We start from the raw sequence: 20646 nt of genomic DNA, 5'->3' as shown, positions 1-20646 counted from the left end.
GGAGAGACTCTTTATCAGAGAGTGTAGTGATAGGACAAGGGGTAACAGTTCTAAACTGAAAGAGGGGAGATTTAAATTAAGTATCAGGAAGAAATTCGTTACTGTGGGGGAGGTGAGACACTGGCACAGGTTGCCCAGAGAAGTTGCTGATGCCGCATCCCTGGAAGTGTTCAAGGCCAGGCTGGATGGGGCTTTGAGCAGCCTGGTCTAGCGGGAGTCTAGTTCCTCTAGTCTTTCTAGTCCCTTCCAACCTAAACCATTTGATGACTCTATAAAATACAGGTGGTTCACTAGTGTATATTCTATACTTGTCTTTAGCTCTTGACTGTAAACCACATTGCATCCTTACTGCACTAAGTAACAGGAAAAAATTGTTCTTCTCTTGCCGTCACTTGCAGGAATATTGACAGTAAAATGCCATTTCCTATAAGCATCAGTAAAAACTCTACTGTTGGGGGCATGTATTTGCTATCTGCAAAGTAAGATTTTGGTAGAAAAAATTGTCAACCACAACCTTACTTTGAACGAGATGCAGTTTGTTTCTTCAAACTGTTTCTTGTAAATTTTTGCCACTGTAAATTTTGCTAATGTAAACCTGATTTTAACATATATGGGTATCAAAGGCATATGTAGGGGACAGTAACTGTCTCGTTTTTACAAGTTAATCAGAAAACAAGAATCACTTGTCACATCATATTTAAATATAAAAAAGAAATAAAAAGAGATGGGATTAGGAAGCTGGTTACAATCCCCTTATTAATTAAAATTTATCATTAACAGTGGATATTCAGGTAAAAAACGGTGACTACAGTATTAGTTTTAAGGAGTTTATTTAAAAGTCATTCAACCATCCTTCTTTACAAGTAAACATGACAATTTATGCAGGAAACTGGACAGACTACCAAAAGAAACAACTCACAGCATAGGCGTATTATTTAAAAGGCCGGACAGGGTAACTTTTTCCTGCTGAACACTTCAAAAATTCTTCTTTTGCTGACGTGGGAAGGGCAAGGAGAATTATGGCATCGTGGGAATGGTTGCAGCACCCGCCTGCGACACCCTGCCCGACAGGTCCCAACGGGTCCCGGCCGCCCCGAGCCCCGCTCGCCCGTCCCGAGCCCCGCTCGCCCGTCCCGGCTCAGAGCCGCTCGGCACGGGGCCGGGGCGGGTGGACCGGGGGACCCGCCGCCGCCGCCACCCTGCCTCCCGGTAACAGTCTCAGCCGGGCTCGGACGCCGACTCCCCCGCGCCGGCCCCGCCACGCAGACACGGACACTCCAGCACCGGCGCCGCCATCCCGCCGCGCCAGCAACGGGCCCGGCACAGCCCAACTGTCTGCGGGGGGGAGGGAAGAGAAGGACGCTCTCCGTACAGCATTTCTCTCGGTCAGGACGGAGAAGACAGGCTTCCATGGGGTTATCCGGTAGTCCGGACTTCGTGAGCAAGTGACAGCTCTATTACACGTGCGTTCCTGGGAAAGGGCTAAGAACTTTTTATTTCCATCTCCGCGCCGCCACCGCCACCACCCCCGTCCCGAGGATGGTACCGCCCCGCCTCACGGCGGGATCCTGCAGTTGTCGCGAGAGGTCGGTGAGTTGGTTGTCGTGGTAACGGCGGCTGTGCCGGCTCTGGTGCCCCCCGCACTGCCGCCCTCCCGCCTTCCCGCCCTACGGACGGGACGGGCCCTGCCGGCGGGTCCGGCCGCACTCCCAGGCGGGGCTGTTGGAGCCGTGGCCGTTGGCGGAGGCCTAGAGACGGCCAGAAGCCGTCGACGGGTGGGTGGGTGTCCCGGCCGGCCGCGGTGGGCGGCGCTGTGAGCGGGGGGGTGCGGGGCCCGCCTCAGCGTCCCCCCGGGCGCCCGTGGGCATCTCCCGCTGCTGTCACCGCGGTCACCGGTCCTGGCTGCCGGTGGGAAACGGTGTGAAGGGGCCTGAGATTCATAAACCGGAATGCATGCATGCATGAATGAATGAATATAAACGACTCTGTCTTCTCTGCCCACTTGCCGTGTCAAGTTACGGACGCGTGCGCACGGCTCTGTTTGTCCTGTTTCTTGTACTGAAATAAAACGTTGTATTTGCTCGGGCCTTCTGCAAATTAGCAGTGTGTGTCACATACTCAGATACCGAATTCCTGTGAATTCATGCAGTTTTTTGCGGAGAACCAATCATTTCTGTTGTTTAGACTCCAAATTGAACTGGGACTGGGAATGTGGCCGTTTGGATTTGGGAACACCCCCCCCTCCGCCCCTGCCATTTAGAACTACTGAATGTAAAAAGCTTTTGGCTGCTTTATTTGAAGTGGTCAAGATGTCTATAAAATACCCTCATTTTTTTGTTGATGCTAGCTTTGCTAGTCCCATGTTTTTAAAAATAGAAAAAAAACCCAAAACATGACATTTCCTTTGTTGTGAAATTACTTTTAAGATTTAAGTAATTTGAAGTTTCTTTGAAAGTAAGCTCATTTGAATACTGTGGTTGGCTTGATGATACAAATATGTATTTGTACATATATTAAAAAGCGTATAAGTGAGCGGCAAGCTAGTCTATACTGGAAAGAACTCCCAACATTGAATTGCTAGAAAGGATTTGAAACTTGTTTCATCTGCATCTGAAATATTACTGGGCTTGTGTTGCTTTATTATCAAACTGATAGTTTGGAAGGTTGTTTTTGTTTTTATTTTTTTTCCCAATGTTAGGTCACAATGGATATTACAAGGGGGAGCTTGGATAAAATTTCAAGGCCTGCATCTAGCTCAAGAGCTTATCCTCATTGTAGGCCTTTAAATACATCTATGGAGTTATTAACACCAGAGCCACGTTTGCAAAAGGTAATTCTTTTCACCTTCAGCAGGTTAGAAACTCTGTGCCTAATTCTTAGTAGAATGCCAAAGAAATAAGATTCTGCTTTTTTAGCTTCTTATAGAGTTCTGGGCTCTGCAGGAGGGGTTATTTGAAAGTTTATGCATGTGGGCTGCTCCTTATGCATAAATGGAGTGGTGTTTAATTTCATTTTTCTGAATACGTGTTACTTTTATATTTGCCAAAAAAAGGGCTATTCAGCACTACCATCTGGAAAACTTGGTTGTCTTCCTCTTTATATTTAATCATATTATTAAATAAATTCTATTTGAAGGAAAAACATTTGAAATTCTGTCAGTAATGTGTAGAGACACAGCTATAGGCTGTTGATGTGTGAGCCAGCATATGCATAATTTCACTTCCATCCCACTTGTGCTTTTAAATTTAAGTTGGAATAAAAATTATTTTTCTTATTGAAAGAAACCATTTGGGCAATCCTCACAAGTTGAATTTTTGACTACAAGGCTCTCTCAGGATATGTTTGAATTAAGTTTAAAAAAAATATTCATAGTATTCCAAGAAATATGTCAGCTTCAGGGATCCAACAAAGTCTGACAGAAGTAAGTGTTCACCTGTCCTCTAAGAAAATTAATATTGGGGATTAACTTAATTTTGGGAATGGGATATGTGATACGGTTGTTGGGATGTAGGAACTGGGACATGGGAGTTAGAGATTTAGATTGATTTATTTAGATTAGTCCAATTGTATTGTATCTCTGTTCACCTGTCTGTAGAATGGGATCATACCTAGCTTCTTCACAGAAGTATTAAAATATTTTTTTATAGATTCACAGTTAGGTATTAGGGTTAATATCAGATAACTCTGAATCCAAGTTCTCACCTAAACATCATAAGCTATTGCATGAAAGTTGCAATCTCTTGAGACTGATGAATTAAGCATAAATTTTTCAGCCCTTCAAAGACTATAACAAACTCTATAGTTTGAGCAAGAGATTGGGATGCTACCTGATGCAGAGCACCCATGGTGTCAGGAAATGGATGGGGCTGTTCTACATACAGACTCCTAACAGGTTGGCTGTACCCTCTGCTGCAGCAGAAATGACGTAAACCTTTGGAATCATTTCCTAGCCTAGCAATTACAAATCTGTCAGTCTGTCGAATGATGAGCATGAGACTCAATGTGATATCAGATCTGAAAATGGTTCTTTAAGAAGGACTCTGCAGTCTTGTATAGCATTGTTGTTAGCCTTTGTGATAGCATGGGATTATTGTGATTATCTTTTTCTTCCCCCAAAAGATTTCTATTTTTATGGAATTAATTAATTTGCATTTCATAGGTTGATTCACCTGTCAGTTTGCCTGGTAGTTATCAAAGAGGCAATCTAGAAGACTGCTGTCCAGAAGAAAACAAAGGTGATGACAGAGAGAAATCTGATGTCAAGGAAGTAAGAACAGACCAGCAAACCACAGTGGAGAGTACAATCTTTGTTCTTCAGAAGTGTATACTGAATCCCAACGAGTTGTCAGGTGTGGGAATGACTAACGCTTTCTTGTCTTGTGGCTAGATGAAATATGTTTGTATCGTTTGGGTAAAATTCTGTTGGTGGAGGGAAAAGAGGATGCAAATAGGTAACATTCTAGAAGAGAAGGAGGTGAGGAGGCGTCAAAATTCATAACTTCTTTTCACTATTTTGAATCCATCTTTGAAAGAAATGTGTTATCACTGGCATTACCACTACAGCATATGTCTCATGGCATCTAAGCTGTGACCTGCACCTTGGTGATGGCCTAAAAGATCGTGAGAAACCATCTGCATGTGCTCCATGGAACCATGTTAGAAAGTGTTTTCAGTAAGGTGTTTTTATCAAACTTCTCACAGATATCATGATCATGTGTTAGAAACTTCGTATCCTAATAATGCTTCACCCACCAAAAAAATTGGAGATTATGGTTGTAAGCTATAGTATTTAACAACTGAACAATGCTAATATTAATAGCGTACTTTAAATATAAATATGCAATGTCTCATTTTAATGAAAGCACTTGTAGAAGTGCTTCAGGTGGCCTTCTTTTAGCATTCTATAAATGGTAATAAATTAACTTTCTAGGGCTTCTGGCTATTTAAAAATAAACAAGCAAAGGCCAGTCTGTGAAGCGGAAAGTTTGTATACCTTATTCAAGTTCAGATAAAATTTCATGACAGAGTTGTGGTCAAAAGAAATCCCTTGATTCCTGCTCCTTTGTTTAACGTGAGTCCTGATGTACTAGTACATATAATTTTTTAAACAGTAATCCCCTGCATAGGCTCTGTGGTGATCCCTAACTGACAAAAATGTGTTTGGTCTCTTAATTGTTAACATTTCAAACAGTGTCTTTAAAAGTTTATTTCACATCTATTTTATTGTGAAATTCTTTTTCCTGTGTTTTTCAGGATGTATGTCTAATTCAGATTCAGGACATGATAGCACTGAAACGCAGACTTCAAAATTCTGTGAACATTCCAAAGGAAAACTAAGTAATGCAAAAGCAGGTATTAATTTTCATATGTATAAAGTGAACAGTGCAATAAAACTTTTTTTTCCCCCTTTTCTTGTTAGTGCTTCTAGGAGAGTTTGGGACCATAGTGTATTTATGTGTATATTATATAGTTATAAAGAAATAATACAAATTGAAAATGTATACGCTTTTGTTGTGATATTCAAGAGGTATTGGGTGAATTCTTTATTTTATTAAAGAATATTCACTTTTAAAATGATATGATAGTATTTGAATTTTACATAGATTTGGTCAATCTAATAAGGCAGAATCCTTATTAGAATCACCACTAAACAGTGGTGACTCTATCTAGCACAGCAGTGCTGGCCATCTAACATAATATTAATTTATTCAGAACAGAAATTGGATAGAACACAACTTCAAAGCTTCACTCAGTAGTTTTATGTTCAAATCCATCTGCTGGGTTCAGGCCAGTTGAAATAAGTGTTCTTTTTTTATCTGTTGTCCTTGGGGCTTACCTGGAGCTCCATGAGATTTTTATAGCTCTCCCCTTGTTGTGTCACTCATCCTATTTTATGGCATAAACTAGACCAATGCATCACAGTAAATGCTTGGGATCAATCAGTGTGTAAAGCATTTGAACTCAAAAGATTAGAAGATGAAAAAGTGTTGGAAGTCTGTGGGATAGGGACAGTACTACGAGTGTTTCCTCTACTCTTGCTACGGAAGCTGACCAGAAAAGAGGGCAGAGCATGAGGATGCTATAGGAAAGGGAAAAGCTAAAAGTGATCAGAAATTGTAATCTGCATGTTTAGGAAAAAAAGAGACAATACAGAAATATATTTTGATTAAATAATGGTAGTTTCCATAATGTTTCACCACTTCTATTTTTCAAAACAACATTTTTCTAGAACCAGTATCAGAATCTGGTTTGGCTGAGATATGTCAAGACTGGAACATCTATAACATCTAAAAGTAGAGATATTACAGTCTCTCTTAAGCCCAGAATTATTCGTTTTAATGAATGACATATTCTACTAGTCAGGCTGAAGAAATTATTTTTTATTTTTAAGCTTTTTTTGTCTGTGATTTTTGCTGATACTACGAGATGTTGTCACTCTTCCATTATAAATTTGATTGAATCACCTGCCCAAAATGGGGGGCTCTTCCTCCCCACCCCCCCATAGCCAGCTGATACAGCTGAGAGTTTGACTCAGCACGGTGTTACAAAGACTTTTATATTTTTCCTGCTACAAACAGGTTTATAAATAAACATGATTATATATATACTTGAGGGTAGTTGTACTCTTGTCTATGGTTGTTATCAAATTACTTGTACTGCTTTTTAGTTGTTTTTTTTTTTAAGGTCGAAATGCTTCAAGCTAATGTTAATTTTAAATATGTTCTGCAGCAAACTCTTCCAAATTGGAATATTCTGAAGAAACAGAAGTAGATCCTCAGATTCAAGCAGCTATAAAGAAAATGCATAAACTTGACACAATATTGGCAAAAAAACGTTTTAAGGAGAGAGCAATTAAAAAACAAGGCAAAGAAATGAGGGCAAGGCTCTGTGAAGAGCTTCAGGTTAGAAGTGTTTTGTTTATTTTGTAAATAGTGTATCTTAGAGTACTGTCTTACAGAATTATCATATTCACAGACACATTGTTTTATTAAATAACTTACAGTTGGTTGATTAAAGGAAAGAAATGGATCTTAAAAATTAATTTTGAATAGGTTTTAATATTTATTGGCTAGGCAGGCTTTGAAAGAAGGCTGTGGTCCATAAAAGCTGTTATGACCTATAGCCAAATATGCAGCTGTCTAGGCGTGGTTTACTAGCATAGTTTTATGCTTGAGCTCGCGACTTGCAGGTGTGATAAGGTGTGACAAGAGATAATGTCTGTGAACCCAGGCCTAAAAGTGTTTATTCTGCTCTAGTGTGACCTGGCCGTTCTTAGGCCCATCTATTTTAGTATTGTCTGTTATTGATGAAATCAGAGATGCCCCCTGAAGAAGGCATAAGAATGCTACAGCACAAATTCCTTCACGTTGTTCCTATCCTGGTCTCTAGCAGTTAAATGTCACTTTAAGCCTTGAAACATGAGAGTTAGTATTTCCTCTGAGGTTAAGTACTGTATAATTTACATGAGTACAAATGTCAGTTGCTAAAAAGATATGATTGCTGTTGGTCTGACTGCATCTCGTAATTTCAATGGATTTGGATTCAGAGCCATGTGTATATTATAGAACTTCTTTGTCTTGTGAAATGTGTCTCCATGTAAAAGACAATATGTAAGAGAGACTTTAAAGTTCCATCATGCCTTTATTGTAACTTTAGGAGATGTTCAGATAGCCTCAAGAAGTAAATAGTGGTAAATAAATGTTGCCACTGAACAAGGTATTTTTAATAGGGTCTGAAGTTCATTCGACTTGATAAACACACAACGTATTTAGCTTGTATTTACTTTAAATATATGCATATATCTGTATATTTATGCTTTATTTCTTTTGAATAGTCTCTCAGAACCACTGGAAGCCATGAGGAGATAGAAAACACAAAACTTTTTTTAGCTTTGATCTCATCATGTCAGAATACAGCTGGTAGGTAAGAAAGAGAAGTAAATACCCTGATATAATTATCCTGTATTTTAAGTAATATTAATATTTTTGTTGGATACTATAAAAATAAAGCTTTCAAACCTTTACAATAAAATAATTTTTGCATGTAAAAGTACATCAAAGGAATACTTGAAAAAATAACTGAAATAATAATTTTTGCATTATCACAAATGTAGAAGTTGTACTTTAACATTAATTTTGTTTATAGAAACTGCATTTTTTCAAAGAACTGATTACTCTAGAAGGGTAGAAATCCAGGATCAGTAAAGCTTGCATTTTTCAAGTTGATGGCAAACACAGATGATTTCAGAAAGATGCACAACTGATAACACTGGTAAATTAAAGTAATGATAGCAGGTATAGGGAAAACGAAGAGTGGAAACCTGCTGAAAAAGTTGGATGTCTTTACCACTTTGGAACATCTGGGCGATACGCAAGGAATTCAAAATTGCTTTGGTAAACAAAGAAAATGATGAAGTTACTGATGTCTGGTGGTCTCAGTCGGAGAGTTTGCCAGGCTGGAGTACTTGGTGTAGGAAGGGCAGGCGGTTAAAAAATATTAGGCCTAAAATGTTACTTAGAAGCTTTAGGGATGTGGCCCTGCCACACATGTATCTTGGAGAAAATTTTCACGTGGGAGTGGGAGAGAGAATGAGAAGGAAGCAGTGGCAGTGCAATGGTAAGGTCCAGAGGGAGGGAAATCCTGAGCCTTTTTAGGAATTGTTAACAGAAGAACAAAAAGAATGGGAACAAATTATGATACTGAGTTATATGTTGGAAAACAGTACAGGAAGACGTGTGCACAGCCTAGGTCCTGGAACATGGCCCAAAAGGGAATATGGGTCATTTATGTGAATTTGATTCTGATTGTGTTAAATTTAATTCGCTTCTAAAAAAAATTTAAGATTCTGAACATAAGAGAGAATTGGGGTAAAAGGGATCATCAAATAATATGGAGCGTGATTTAAGGAAAAGGTGTGAATATGAAACATGAACTTAGTTTTTTTAATTGGCTTTTTTTCTGAGAATTCTAGGGAAGGAAATTTAGGATAGATGTCAGTTTTAGAAAGTGAAACTATGTTAAAGACATGCTAGCAGACTATTCTCAGGAAAAGACCAGAAGTCTGATAATTTCTGACTTTCATCATGATATGACAATGAAGACAAAAATATTCAAAGTGGAAGTGAACACACTGATAAGAATAAACATTTGCATTTTAGTCTTAGTAAAAATAATTTCCATCTTCAGCAGCATTTAAATCACCAAATTCTATAGCTGCATTAATACTAGACAAATGACTACATTTCAACAAGACTTATTATTTCTATGCTAAAATTTGGGTGTTAGGGGAACAACACTGAATTTGATGCGGGTGATATTTAAAAAGTATCCAGTAGATGTCAGGATATAGTAAAAAAACAGTAGGCAAGCAAGACTATATGGTTCTTAATGAACTCCATGCTTCAATTCCTCTTTTATTTCAAAGGTAACTCCTTGCTGTAGAGATCATGTGCATCATATGTGTTCTGATGTACTGCAATGGCAAAATTCTGCAGAAATTAGGTTTATATTTTTCCCCCAACTTGATATTTATCTTGAATTTTCTGTGATATGCTAGTGCCTTACTTTTCAGGTCTTATTTATTTACTTATTTAAATAAGTGCCCTGATAGCTGTCTGGGTTGATACTGAAATAGAATGCAATTCATATATTTTGCTTTTCAGAGCTTGAATTTGATAGAGAGCTTTATTAAATATATTATATAGGGGAGCTATTTAATTATAGCTTTTGATGTGACTGTGAAATCAAACCCAAGTTCCAAGTACAAAATCATTAATAACTTATGTGTCCCAGCATCTCAGGCACAAAAAGACCTCCAACACACTCATGGCAGAAATGTAAATCAGGAGTTAATTAAACGGCCTTAAATTTATTCCCCTGTGCTCTGTGTAACAAAATCATACTTTCAGTTTAGTCCATTAAACTTCATTATTACAGGATGTTGGTTGGTTTTTTCATTGTGAAAAACACATTTTTCGTATTTGATATATATGGGTCTTTGCAATATGAGTCCTCTTGTGTAATTGTTAAGTGTGTAGGCTGCAAGTTTTAATGCTCTAACTTATACTTCCAGTTACCATGACAGATTTTTTTTCTTTAAATAAGTGAAATAACTCTTGCATTCTAGGATGTTTGAACACTTTTGCTAGACTATACCCTTGACCTAAGCCACTTGGAAGTCTAATAATTCACGCACAGGCAGACACCAGCTGTGAAAACCTGGATACTTTATTCTCATTCAAAGTTCTACATGAATTGTCACATGGTGTCTGCAGAGGCTTTTGAACTTTAGGGCCTTGGGCTGTATCTTTTAGAATGCAATTATTTGTCCTGTGTAGGCAGTGGTTGTTAAAAATGAAAACACAGCCATATGAAACAGCATAATTATTCATAAGACACACTCTCCCTCTTTATTTCTTGAGAAATATGGCGGTGATGTAATTTATGCAAGTAAATTTCTCTAACTTTCATGTGTGAGATCTTATAGTTTGATAACACATAAAACTAGATCTTCTTTACATTCATTTCAATTAAATTTTACTGAAAAAAATTCCTTGCAGATCCCTCCCATGCTAAAGAAGATGAAATACGTACTTCAATATTTCACACACAAATTAATCCCGATGATTATGATTGCCATGAAACCCAACATAATCAGGGTAAGCTTTATTAATTGTATAGTTTGTATTTCTAGATATGGCAAAACAACATGTACAATGGATGGATAATGAACACTTGGCCTTTGTTGCTAGGCCAATGAAATCAGAAAAAACAAGGTTGCTTCCTGGAATGGTGACAGTTCTTATTTTTGTACAAATGATAAAAGAGAATAATTTTGTTTGTGACTTATCTAAAACATTTAACACAACATGCTTAGAAAATTTTTACTGTTGGGTTTATAAAATCTTTTCATTGCAAAATGATGAGCTGTGTAACTGATTTGGTGTAAAAGGTATCATTAGTTCTTCATGGAAATTCTTTAAAAACTTGTCTTTCCTGTTATTCTAAGGTCCTGTAACTTTCATTAGTAGGCTTATATTCAAGTAACCATCTAAAAATGAAGAGTGGTGCTGTATATAATTGAAACCGTTCTGTAGTTTTTTTGTTTTCAGGAGAAATTATCCGGATGTGACAAACCTAAATCTTCAGATAGCACATTTTCTATTTTGTTATGCTGACTATTGTAAAGGCGCATTGCTCTTATGGATTAAGTACTTTCTGGCAAAAATCAAACATTTGTGCTGATTCTTTTAGACAACACTTGCACCGTGTAGAGGTTTCAAATGCTGGTAGTAGTGTAGTGTGTCCAATGCTTCAAGGTAAACGGAATTGTGCTTTTGAGCCTCTATTCTCTCCCTATTTGAAATTCAAATTTGTATGGTTGAGTAACTTCTCACATGTGTTGTGACATAAGAAGAATAGCTTCATCTGCCATTGTTATCAGCTGCAGTTGTTTATTTCTTTGTCATCTATGTAAACAGAAGGAATCTATCTTCCCGGTGACTGGCTAAGATGGCAAGGACAATAATAAATGGGTGTTTCTCAAGGTTGAACTACTGATGGCAGCAGAATCTCTGCACTTTTTAGAATGTTTTAATTTTTAAACCTGGACCTCACCTTCCTTATCATTTTATCACTTTTCTTAGTCTACCAATATCTGGCCTTAACTTTGTGTTATTAAATGTTTCTTTACACTGGGTTGGAGCGGTGCTGTGCTTTTGATTTCTCTGTCTTCCTAACATGTGTCTTCATTCTTCCCTTAAAATGAAGCTTGAGCCTCAGCTTCCACATTCACAATTTCTGAGTTGTGCCGGAGTGTCCCTGAATAGCAATGGCAGGTTTCATTACCAGTATTCAGGACAGCAGTGACTTCTGAAGCTCCCAGTACAGGCATGGTTAGGAGTTGCTGTTGCTTGCAGTATTTTGAGACATTCTACATTCTTGGGAATGCATGAAATAGAGATCACTTACAACTTCTGTGCAATAAATTACTTAAATGACTTTTACTATTTCTGCTGGATGCTTTTGATATGGTTTCTGAATAGCTCAGACTTATTGTTTTGATTGCTTTTAGATTTCTGTGTTACAGTTGTCATAAAGGCAGACCCTAAACAAGAGGAGCTTAACTTGTAAAGAAGAATGTATGTACTAATATAATAATATTACTTTGGAAGCCTCATCAAGTTTTGTACCAGATCTTTGAAATTTGTACCAAGTCTACCAAAACTCACAAAATTTGTTGAGTGGCATTCTCTCTTTTACTTACCCATGGCAATCTTGGGTGTATTCTTTGTCCCAGTGATCCGTACATGTCCCTTCTTTACCTGAATGTTCTGAGATGTTCTGTATGATAGCTCCATCTTAAAAATACTTATTCTACAGTTAGAGAAAGATGTTGCTTAAAAGTAAAGTTTCATGTATGTTGCATGTTATGTTGGTGTTTGGTGTGTTTTGCTCATTTCAGGATACAACTTTTGATGTTTATATTGATTGGTAAATTCTTATATGATCCAGTCCTTTGATAAATTCAAGATGTTACCTGGTAACGTTAAAGATAGTTTGGGATGCTTTCAGTAAACAGTTGTGCATTTGAACTCTGACAGGGTTTTCTTGGTCAGAACCAACACCTCAGTCCTTTAAGATTTACTTGTCGTTTGAGAGTTAAGTCTGATTGGTGAGAATGTTCCACAGTTTTTTGTCCATAGTGTGTAAAAGGATGCATGGAATTTATATCATATCTTTGGAAATTTGCTTTCAATGTACTGACTCTGAAAAAGAATTACTTCCATGTAAACTTCCATAGCCTCTCTTCTATTATCTAACATATTAAATTGGGTGTTATTTGTAGGCAAATAGCCCACCCTTTTTCAAATCTCTACTGTCCAGAAAAGCAAAAAGTACCATGCCTACTTTTGAAGTAGGTTTTGAGACTTAAAAGTTGGTTGTATTTGCTTAGATGTGTTATTTAATGTGATAAATATTGTCTGTTCATACAGGAATTGCTGTTTTAAAACTAGTAAAAGTCTCTGAAAAACAGAATATGTGCCCATTTTTCTGTGATAAATAGAAACTCAGTGTTGAAAAAAACATACGTTTGATGTTGTCAGAATATCATGTGGCTGTTTAATAGCTTTACAGCTCTATGAGCTTTATTTTTAAACAACATTTGTTTTATGAGCTGTGTTATAATAATGTCAACTATATCATCTGTTCTTCAGCTGTTTATTTTAAAAAATGTACTTGATATGTCTCCAAATAGTTCTGTGGTTTTCAAAAAAATTATTGTCTGGTTTTGTACTGATGATAAAACTGAAACAATGATAGAGTTCGAAGGAATGCCGTGGCTTTTAAAGCCACCATGTTTAACATTTTTGAGGTCAGAAATCCAGAAGTATTTTAGCCTTTGCCACATTGAATGATCTCATATAATAAATGCTTAAAAGTAAGATTATATTTTGACATAGTTATGTTTTAAATGTAGCAATATAGTTTATTTAAATAATGAAAACAGCATATAAAAAGTTTGTCTATCCGTTTTATATGTTTGTTAAAGATTTAAACGAGATTGCTGTTATTACAGTTCTCATTGAGTCTGAAAAGGTATCATCGTAACTTACCAACTGTTCTTCCTCAAATTTCAGATCATTCAAGTGAATTAGAAAAAAATGAACTTCTTAATCAAGCAGGAAAAACGCAGAGCAAAAGTAAAAACAATCAGGATTTCATTAAAAAGAACATTGAGGTAAGCATTAAAGCATAAAATCATTAACATTTTGTTAAACATTAACTAAAATATAGTATGTAAGTACTTCTGAAGACAGTTGGGTTTTTTATCAGGAACATTAAAAGCTAATTAGGCATACATGAAAACAATGTTGCTGTTGAGAAGTATCATTTATGGCAGAGTACTGTATAAGATAGTTCTCATTTTGGATGCTCATATTGGTGGGGATAATACTGCTTCTGTGTATTTGCTAAAGAGTACTGGAAAATTAATCATTCTGTTTGTGCCTGGACATAGCTTGTTTTGGGGCCAAATATTTCTCAACACTTTCTTTAGATGTATTTACTGTTAAGTTAAAGGAAGATGTTCTTATGCATCGATAAAGAATAGGTATGCAGGTTGTTCATGTGTAGCCTGCATGGGACCCTTATTTACAGATGACTTCTTTCTTTCAGCAAATAGATGCCTTGATTTTCATGTGGGTTTTTTCTGTGAAGATCTAGTAGCTATAATGATTTTTCATCCAATGAAAAATATCTGCCTCCCCACTATGTCAAAGGCTGTTACAAGATAATCAATTTATTATATGTAGGCTGCTAGGTTTTTCTCTCAGAGTGATAATTTGCATTATGGCAATAAGCAAGATTTAGATGCTAATTTCACAGGTTTTAAAAACTTTGCGCTGTTTGAGCTAATGGAGTTCTAAAGTTTTTTTTTTTTTCTTTTTGTAAATATTTCAGCTAGCAAAGGATTCAGGAAACCAGATTGTTATGCTTGAGGGAGAAAAGAAAAGGCTAATCGAACTATTGAAAGATACAGAAGATGGAATTGAATTACAAGGTATTAAGGTATGTCAACTTTAATTTGTACTGTCCTGTTGTATTTGGCTTATTTTTACAGTAAATCTAAATTTGATTTGGTTTTAGTCAGTAGGAGATAGGAGAGAAAAGCTGGACAAATCCAACTGGCTTTGTCTCCAAGAATGAATTTGCATTGGCTTCTTTGTTGATTTTGCTCACACTTGCACATGCCTGGCATCAGAAGAACAGCAGAACTTAAAAGCATGGGTGGAAGGAGCCTTAGAAGCACATTCAGAGAAGAAGATGACCTATTTTCTCTGCATGAAATGTGAAGTTGCAGCCTATCAATCTGAGTGGTTAGTGCTGTAGTCTCTGGTAGAAGGGCCAGCAGGTACTTCAAAACAACTCCAAGACTTCTTTGAGAAAATGAACTTCAGAATGCAGCAATTGGGGACATATGGAATCAAAGAATCATAGAATGATTTGAGTTGGAAGGGACCTTAAAGATCAGCTAGTTCCAATCCCCCTGCCATGGACAGGGACACCTTCCACTAGATCATGTTACTCAAAGCTCCATCCAACCTGGCCTTGAACACTTCCAGGGCTGGGGCATTCGTATTCTCCATTCATCAATATACAACGATGAAACTTATGTGTCCATTTAGAAAGACAACATGACACATTTGTGTGCTTCCAACTCACTCTGTCTTAAAACTATACAGAGGAGCCAGAGTCTGATTAAGTATTAGGCATTTATGCTTTAACATAATGTTGCTAAAGAGCATGCATTCTGCATACTGCAGTAGATAGCAAGAGATGAAGTAGATAGAAATACCTTTCCTCCTGGAGAGTAAAAAAGAGTGTTTGTCTCACCAGCCACCGCTTCTAGGAGAGTCTGTGACACAAAATGATTCCCAGTAACAAAAGACATCAAATAGTGTTTTGACCTCCCAGTTACTAGGAGAGGGGAATGTCACACTGAAGGAGTTCTTGGGGTCTCTGTTGTTTTACAGAAGTCATCATCAGGCTGCTAGGATGGGAAGATAAACTTTAGTTTAAAAAATGAATCATACTAGAATCTTACAGTAGTTTTCAACTATATATGTTATTAAACATGCTAAAGTTGTGTGTTTTTACAGAATGAACATCCTCAAACTATTTAAACTTGATATAATGCTTCAAGAAACCTGTATTTTAATAAATGAGAAGAAATATTGGGAAAATGCTTGCTGACCTTTCTAATTTGTTATACATTAAAATATACATTATGTTAAGCCTACAGTAACATTACGAATTCTTTCACAACATTTCTAAGTATATACTGAATCACAGTACTTATAGAAGAAAGATGTGAACTTTGTGTAGAATGAACAAAAGATATCCAAGGTCCAGTTTCTGTTCAATTCATACAGCTAAAGTGTTTTGGCATAAATTATGTTTCAGTAGGTTAAATAACAACTTAGGTGTGAGAGAAAGAAACAAAAGTAAATGCAATGTATTTTTTTTTAATTCTCTCTTCCCATTTTTTACTTTGAATTATTTTTTAGTAAGTTGGTGAAGACATCTTTTCTAAAATGTGTCTAAAAATCCATCTTTACAAATGTAAAGATTACTGTTTCAGGATGTGGGATAAGGAGGTGAGCTCAGGATTTTCTTCAACTGAATCCAAAATGGTTAAGGAAACAGAGAACTAACCTGCCCATGGTCTGTGACATTAAACAAATCTGTAATCCACACACCTTCAGTATGATTTCTAGGTTGAAACTCATTCAATCTGTGGTCCAAAACTTTTGCCTTTACTCTAGGGAAACTAATAAATATACGCTATGTTTTTGCATTTTCAGAGCTTTGTGGGGCAAAGCATTAAGTCTGTCTTCCTCTCCCACATTTGAATTATATTATGGGTGAGACATTTCCTGTGGCTGCTTTATAACAAAGATCATGAGGAAATTAACAGCTAATGAGTAATCTAGACTGCTTCAAGCTGGCTCAGGTAACAGTCCAGCTGATGGCCACTTTCATCGTACTTCATTCTGACTTTTAAAAAGCTGGTGCAATCATATTGGCTAAAATAATGTTCCGGAGGTTTTCAATCAAGGCAGAGCTGGCTACGCTATGTGAATTCCTCTGTATAATGTAATGTGGATTAGATAACTTCATTTGACTTGTGCTACTAAGTACGTCAAATGTCCAAACAGCACTTCTCACTTTTTAAAAAAAGCGTTTTATGAGTATTTAAAAAATTTTAGAAGTACGTAGTCATGCTAATCGAATTGTCAAAGCTGCAGGAGTATAATTGGTTCAGATGTCCCACAGTAATAAGCACTGACTGTGCTGTTATAAAAGTATTGTTCTGAGTTAACACACAGGAAGCTTTGACAGGATAGAAGCTTATTTTCCAAGTAAAGTAATCTTGAAAATACAAAAGAGAATGTGTGAGTCTATTTAACCCTGGAGTAAAGCGACTGCTGGAGTACTTTGGGTACTGGGAGCATGGGATATATAGACACTGAGCTGCAGCTAATGAGCCCAGTTGCAGCTTAACTGACTCCTGTAGAGCCATTTCAGTGTGTTTGCACTGTGCTCTTCAGTGTCTGGTTAGGGGGTGGTTAACATGGCACAAGCGTATTACCACATTGGATACTTATGTTATGATGGTCACCGTATCACCTGAACAGATGCTTCCACAAAGCTGGCAAGCTTCTGGAGACAATTCTGAGTGGCGCTTCTGGCATCAGGTCATGTCCAGTGAGGCTTACTAGTTATGTCATCATATTTGTATGAGAAAGCATTAGAAGAACTGATTTTGTTTCACAGAAGAGATGACTCTTTTTAATTTAGTTATTTTTTATTTTAGTATGGAGGTAATTTATGATGGGTGTTTGGGGTATGTTTTTTTTCTTTTTGCAACTGATGTGCTTTAGGATAATGGGGATGAACCAGGGATGACCTCATAGCACTGGTATTGTAATTGGAAGCTGATATTTCCTCCTCTTTTGTGGATGCGTCTGTTTGAGTAGCCAGAGGACTAATCTGGAAGCTGTAAAGGAGTGGTGGACATGAATCCCTTGCAAAGACAGATTATGAAGTCTTAGGGCAAGGTGCTGGCCCTCTTCTGTTAGGAAAAAGAAAGGAAACCAGCAATGCACTCGTGTCCTCCCCCACATCCCTGCCCTGCCTTTCTGAGGTCCTGCTGGCTGTTCTTTGCAGTCAGGGCAGAGATGTAATCTACTAGTGTCATTCTCACAGAGTGGTGGCTGCGCAGACCTGCTTCCCTGAGTGTGAGACAGGAGTGACAGGTTGCTGTGGAGAACCTGCATCTGTTTGTGAATATGAGCTCATTTGTTTGGGTTAAGTGGGCCAAGCTCACTCATAATACGCAACTGTCTGTACTAGGAGCACATATTCATATTGGTTAGTCAGGTATTATTGCTCTCAAGAGGAAAAAGTCGTGCAGATCACGATCAGGAAAAGAACCCTATGCTTTCTGTCCCTCCCAGTGTTTCTGTGATAACACACTGGGCCGCTAGAAGGGCAGCAGCTACTCACTTCAGTGCAGTTCCTTTGCCTTTTCTTCTTCTTTGGTGATACGTTGAATGTGTCACATTACACCTCATACCCTCATTTAGAGATTTGGCTCCAGATGGTTTCTGACATGGCATCAACCTCTGCAGTTTCATTCTAAGTCTGGTTTTGGTCAGGATTTCCCTCTTTTTGACTCCTTATTGGATGGAAAGTGGTTGTCCTTTTAGACATAGCTGCTGGTTGTATTTCCTTCTTTGACTTGCACAGGAGTCTGTTGCTTCCACTTCCTTCAGAGGACAACAGAGTAATGTATTGTGTTCCACTTTATTTGGACTTCTAATGTGCTGCTGTGCAGGTGTGATTGGGCGTGTACCAGAATAGATGTCTCTGCATTTACCGCCAGACTTTGAGATACAAATTCATTGGAGGAGTTTGACAAGATGTGTTCAGTGTAGTTGAGAACATCTCATTTTTATGCCTGTTGACTTGCATTTGTCTTTTTTTAAATGCAAAAAATATCTTACTGTCTCAAATTTGCTGTGTGGTCAATTCTCTGTACAGTTCCTTGGACTTAAGCTGTAATATGGTGTGTCCAGAGTAAATGTGCAAACAAGGAATGCTGAGATACAAGGCATAACAGAAGTGATTTAGGATGATGTTGAGGACAGACAGTTCTAGTGCAGTTTCTGAGGGCTGTGCTTTTCCACTTCGATATTAGAATTGTAAATGTGACCTTATAGCATGTTCTTTCTGTTTTCTGTCTTAGAACTGGTGGTTCTACGTCTGCCAGACGCTTTCCTCTTCATCTCTATCCTCTACACTGTTTTGCAAAGTAGCACAGCACCCCTAAAATTGATTTTTCATGTCAGGGGCATCAGAAAGTGATGCTTACTGTGCAGCACTGGACAGCAAGATCGATATGCAAGTTAGACCGTGAAAAGCTATGATGTCTTCAAAAGTGAGCTGGGACTGTTATATTTTTAAGTCCATTTAAGTTCCTACTTGGTTATATTTAAAAATGAAAAAGGCATGCCTCTAATTGTTCTGTCCGTATCTGCTTTTGAGTGTGCATGGTACATGAATATTGTCAGATTTCAGCTATATATTGAGATGGATGAAAACTTACATTTTATTCTTAAGTACAGTTTATTTGAAAAATAAATACACTTGATGTGTAACTGCCTTTATAGTCTGTTTCCTTTGGGAATGAGGATTAAATATTTTCTGTATCTTTCAATAGGAGGATGTATCTGGCTGGCTAGCACCAGGAGAAGGGTACACACCTGAACCGATGGAATTTCATCACCTCAATGAGATAGACATTAAGCTTCAAGTACTTCTGTCTGATGGGGATTTTTCTGCGATTTCTAGCTCTTGCTCAAAATCTCCAAGCCAGATTTATCAGGTATATTACAGAAGAGAACTTATGTTGCAGATTTCTTGTTTGAAGTGTGTATTGAGATCTGATGTATTTGTATTTTTTGCATTTCTCTTCAGTTACCTTCTATTTGTTCTCAAAATATATGTGTTAAAGAGTGAAGTGAAATCTTTGGCTAGAGAAATCGTACTGAAAAATAGTATGTTGCTATTTTGAGTGGTATATAGTTCAAAGACTGTCTTGTTTTTAACATTTGTTGATACCACACTTTCAGCAAGGAATTTTATATGCAGGAATTGGTAACTCAAGTGTTTTTAACTGCATGAGGACTGCAGTGGTGTTGTCAGTATAGTGACATATTGCCCATGATTATTCATCTTTGGGAATTACAATTAGGTTTCTTCTTACCTCAGGATTCCAAAAGGGCTTCTTCATTTATGGGCTGAAAGATAAAGCAGTTACCGATAAGCAATGTTAAGGACTGTAGAAAATAAATTGAAATTTTATGTCCCTTGTTTTTAATGGCCTTTGTCTTTTTTCCTTGCCAGTGCTATTAAGAACCTTTGTGATCTCAGAGCCTCGAGAAATGATTGTTTGAATTTTGTGCATAGAAGACTTCAATTTATCCCATGTCCCAGTAATGTTGCCCCTCATATAATGGGGGAAATACAACATAAAATACCATAATTCCTATTTTGCACTAATTTGCACAAAAGTTGCTTAGTTCTGTAAAATTTACAGTTTATAGCCAGAGACTCTGTAAGAGTGTATGTTGGCAAAACCATGTTTTCAGTTAACAGTTTATGAGAAGCATGTCTTTGAATGGCTAAAGTAACTAGGATTTTTTTTCTTTTTCTAAAGAGCACGTTAATGTCATTTTTTGTATCGAATTCTTTCTGAACTTCAGGTGTTGTTCTGCTTATAGTAGTATTTTCTGTTGATCTGACAGTTCCAGAGGAGTCACATTTTGGTGTTGATCATTTACCAACTGGGATTTAATGTGTGAAACAGCGACTCCCTCTAGTGGGTAATCACTTAGGGAAATGCAGTTATTACCCAGTAACTTCAGGTTCATGGACCTGAGCTTGCCAATGATTGCTGGATCTTGTGTTCACTGTTATGAGACATCAGCTTGAAGTTAGTGCGACTGCCTATGATACCGAACACTGTTTGGGAACGTTTGTCCAAGCAGTTGCTTCCTTTTCAGGTAAAATCTTGGA

The 20646-nt window shown here is 37.5% G+C and overlaps 1 protein-coding gene across 1 annotated transcript in view; it reads left to right on the top strand.

Moving 5' to 3' along the window:
• The first annotated feature begins 1480 nt into the window (after positions 1 to 1480).
• The window catches only part of FSIP1 (fibrous sheath interacting protein 1), a 79352-nt gene continuing 60186 nt past the window's right edge, over positions 1481 to 20646 (top strand). Inside the window, exons 1-10 of the mRNA XM_063332512.1 lie at positions 1481 to 1586; positions 2699 to 2830; positions 4160 to 4349; positions 5254 to 5352; positions 6730 to 6902; positions 7835 to 7919; positions 10560 to 10658; positions 13641 to 13741; positions 14464 to 14571; positions 19289 to 19453. Coding sequence (XP_063188582.1) covers positions 2705 to 2830; positions 4160 to 4349; positions 5254 to 5352; positions 6730 to 6902; positions 7835 to 7919; positions 10560 to 10658; positions 13641 to 13741; positions 14464 to 14571; positions 19289 to 19453 — 1146 coding nt within the window. The 5' untranslated portion in view covers positions 1481 to 1586; positions 2699 to 2704. The remainder of the gene's footprint in view (positions 1587 to 2698; positions 2831 to 4159; positions 4350 to 5253; positions 5353 to 6729; positions 6903 to 7834; positions 7920 to 10559; positions 10659 to 13640; positions 13742 to 14463; positions 14572 to 19288; positions 19454 to 20646) is intronic.

The sequence above is a fragment of the Chroicocephalus ridibundus genome, chromosome 4 (assembly GCF_963924245.1).
Source record: "Chroicocephalus ridibundus chromosome 4, bChrRid1.1, whole genome shotgun sequence".
NCBI lineage: Eukaryota > Metazoa > Chordata > Aves > Charadriiformes > Laridae > Chroicocephalus > Chroicocephalus ridibundus.
This window is presented reverse-complemented; position numbering and strand designations above follow the sequence as displayed.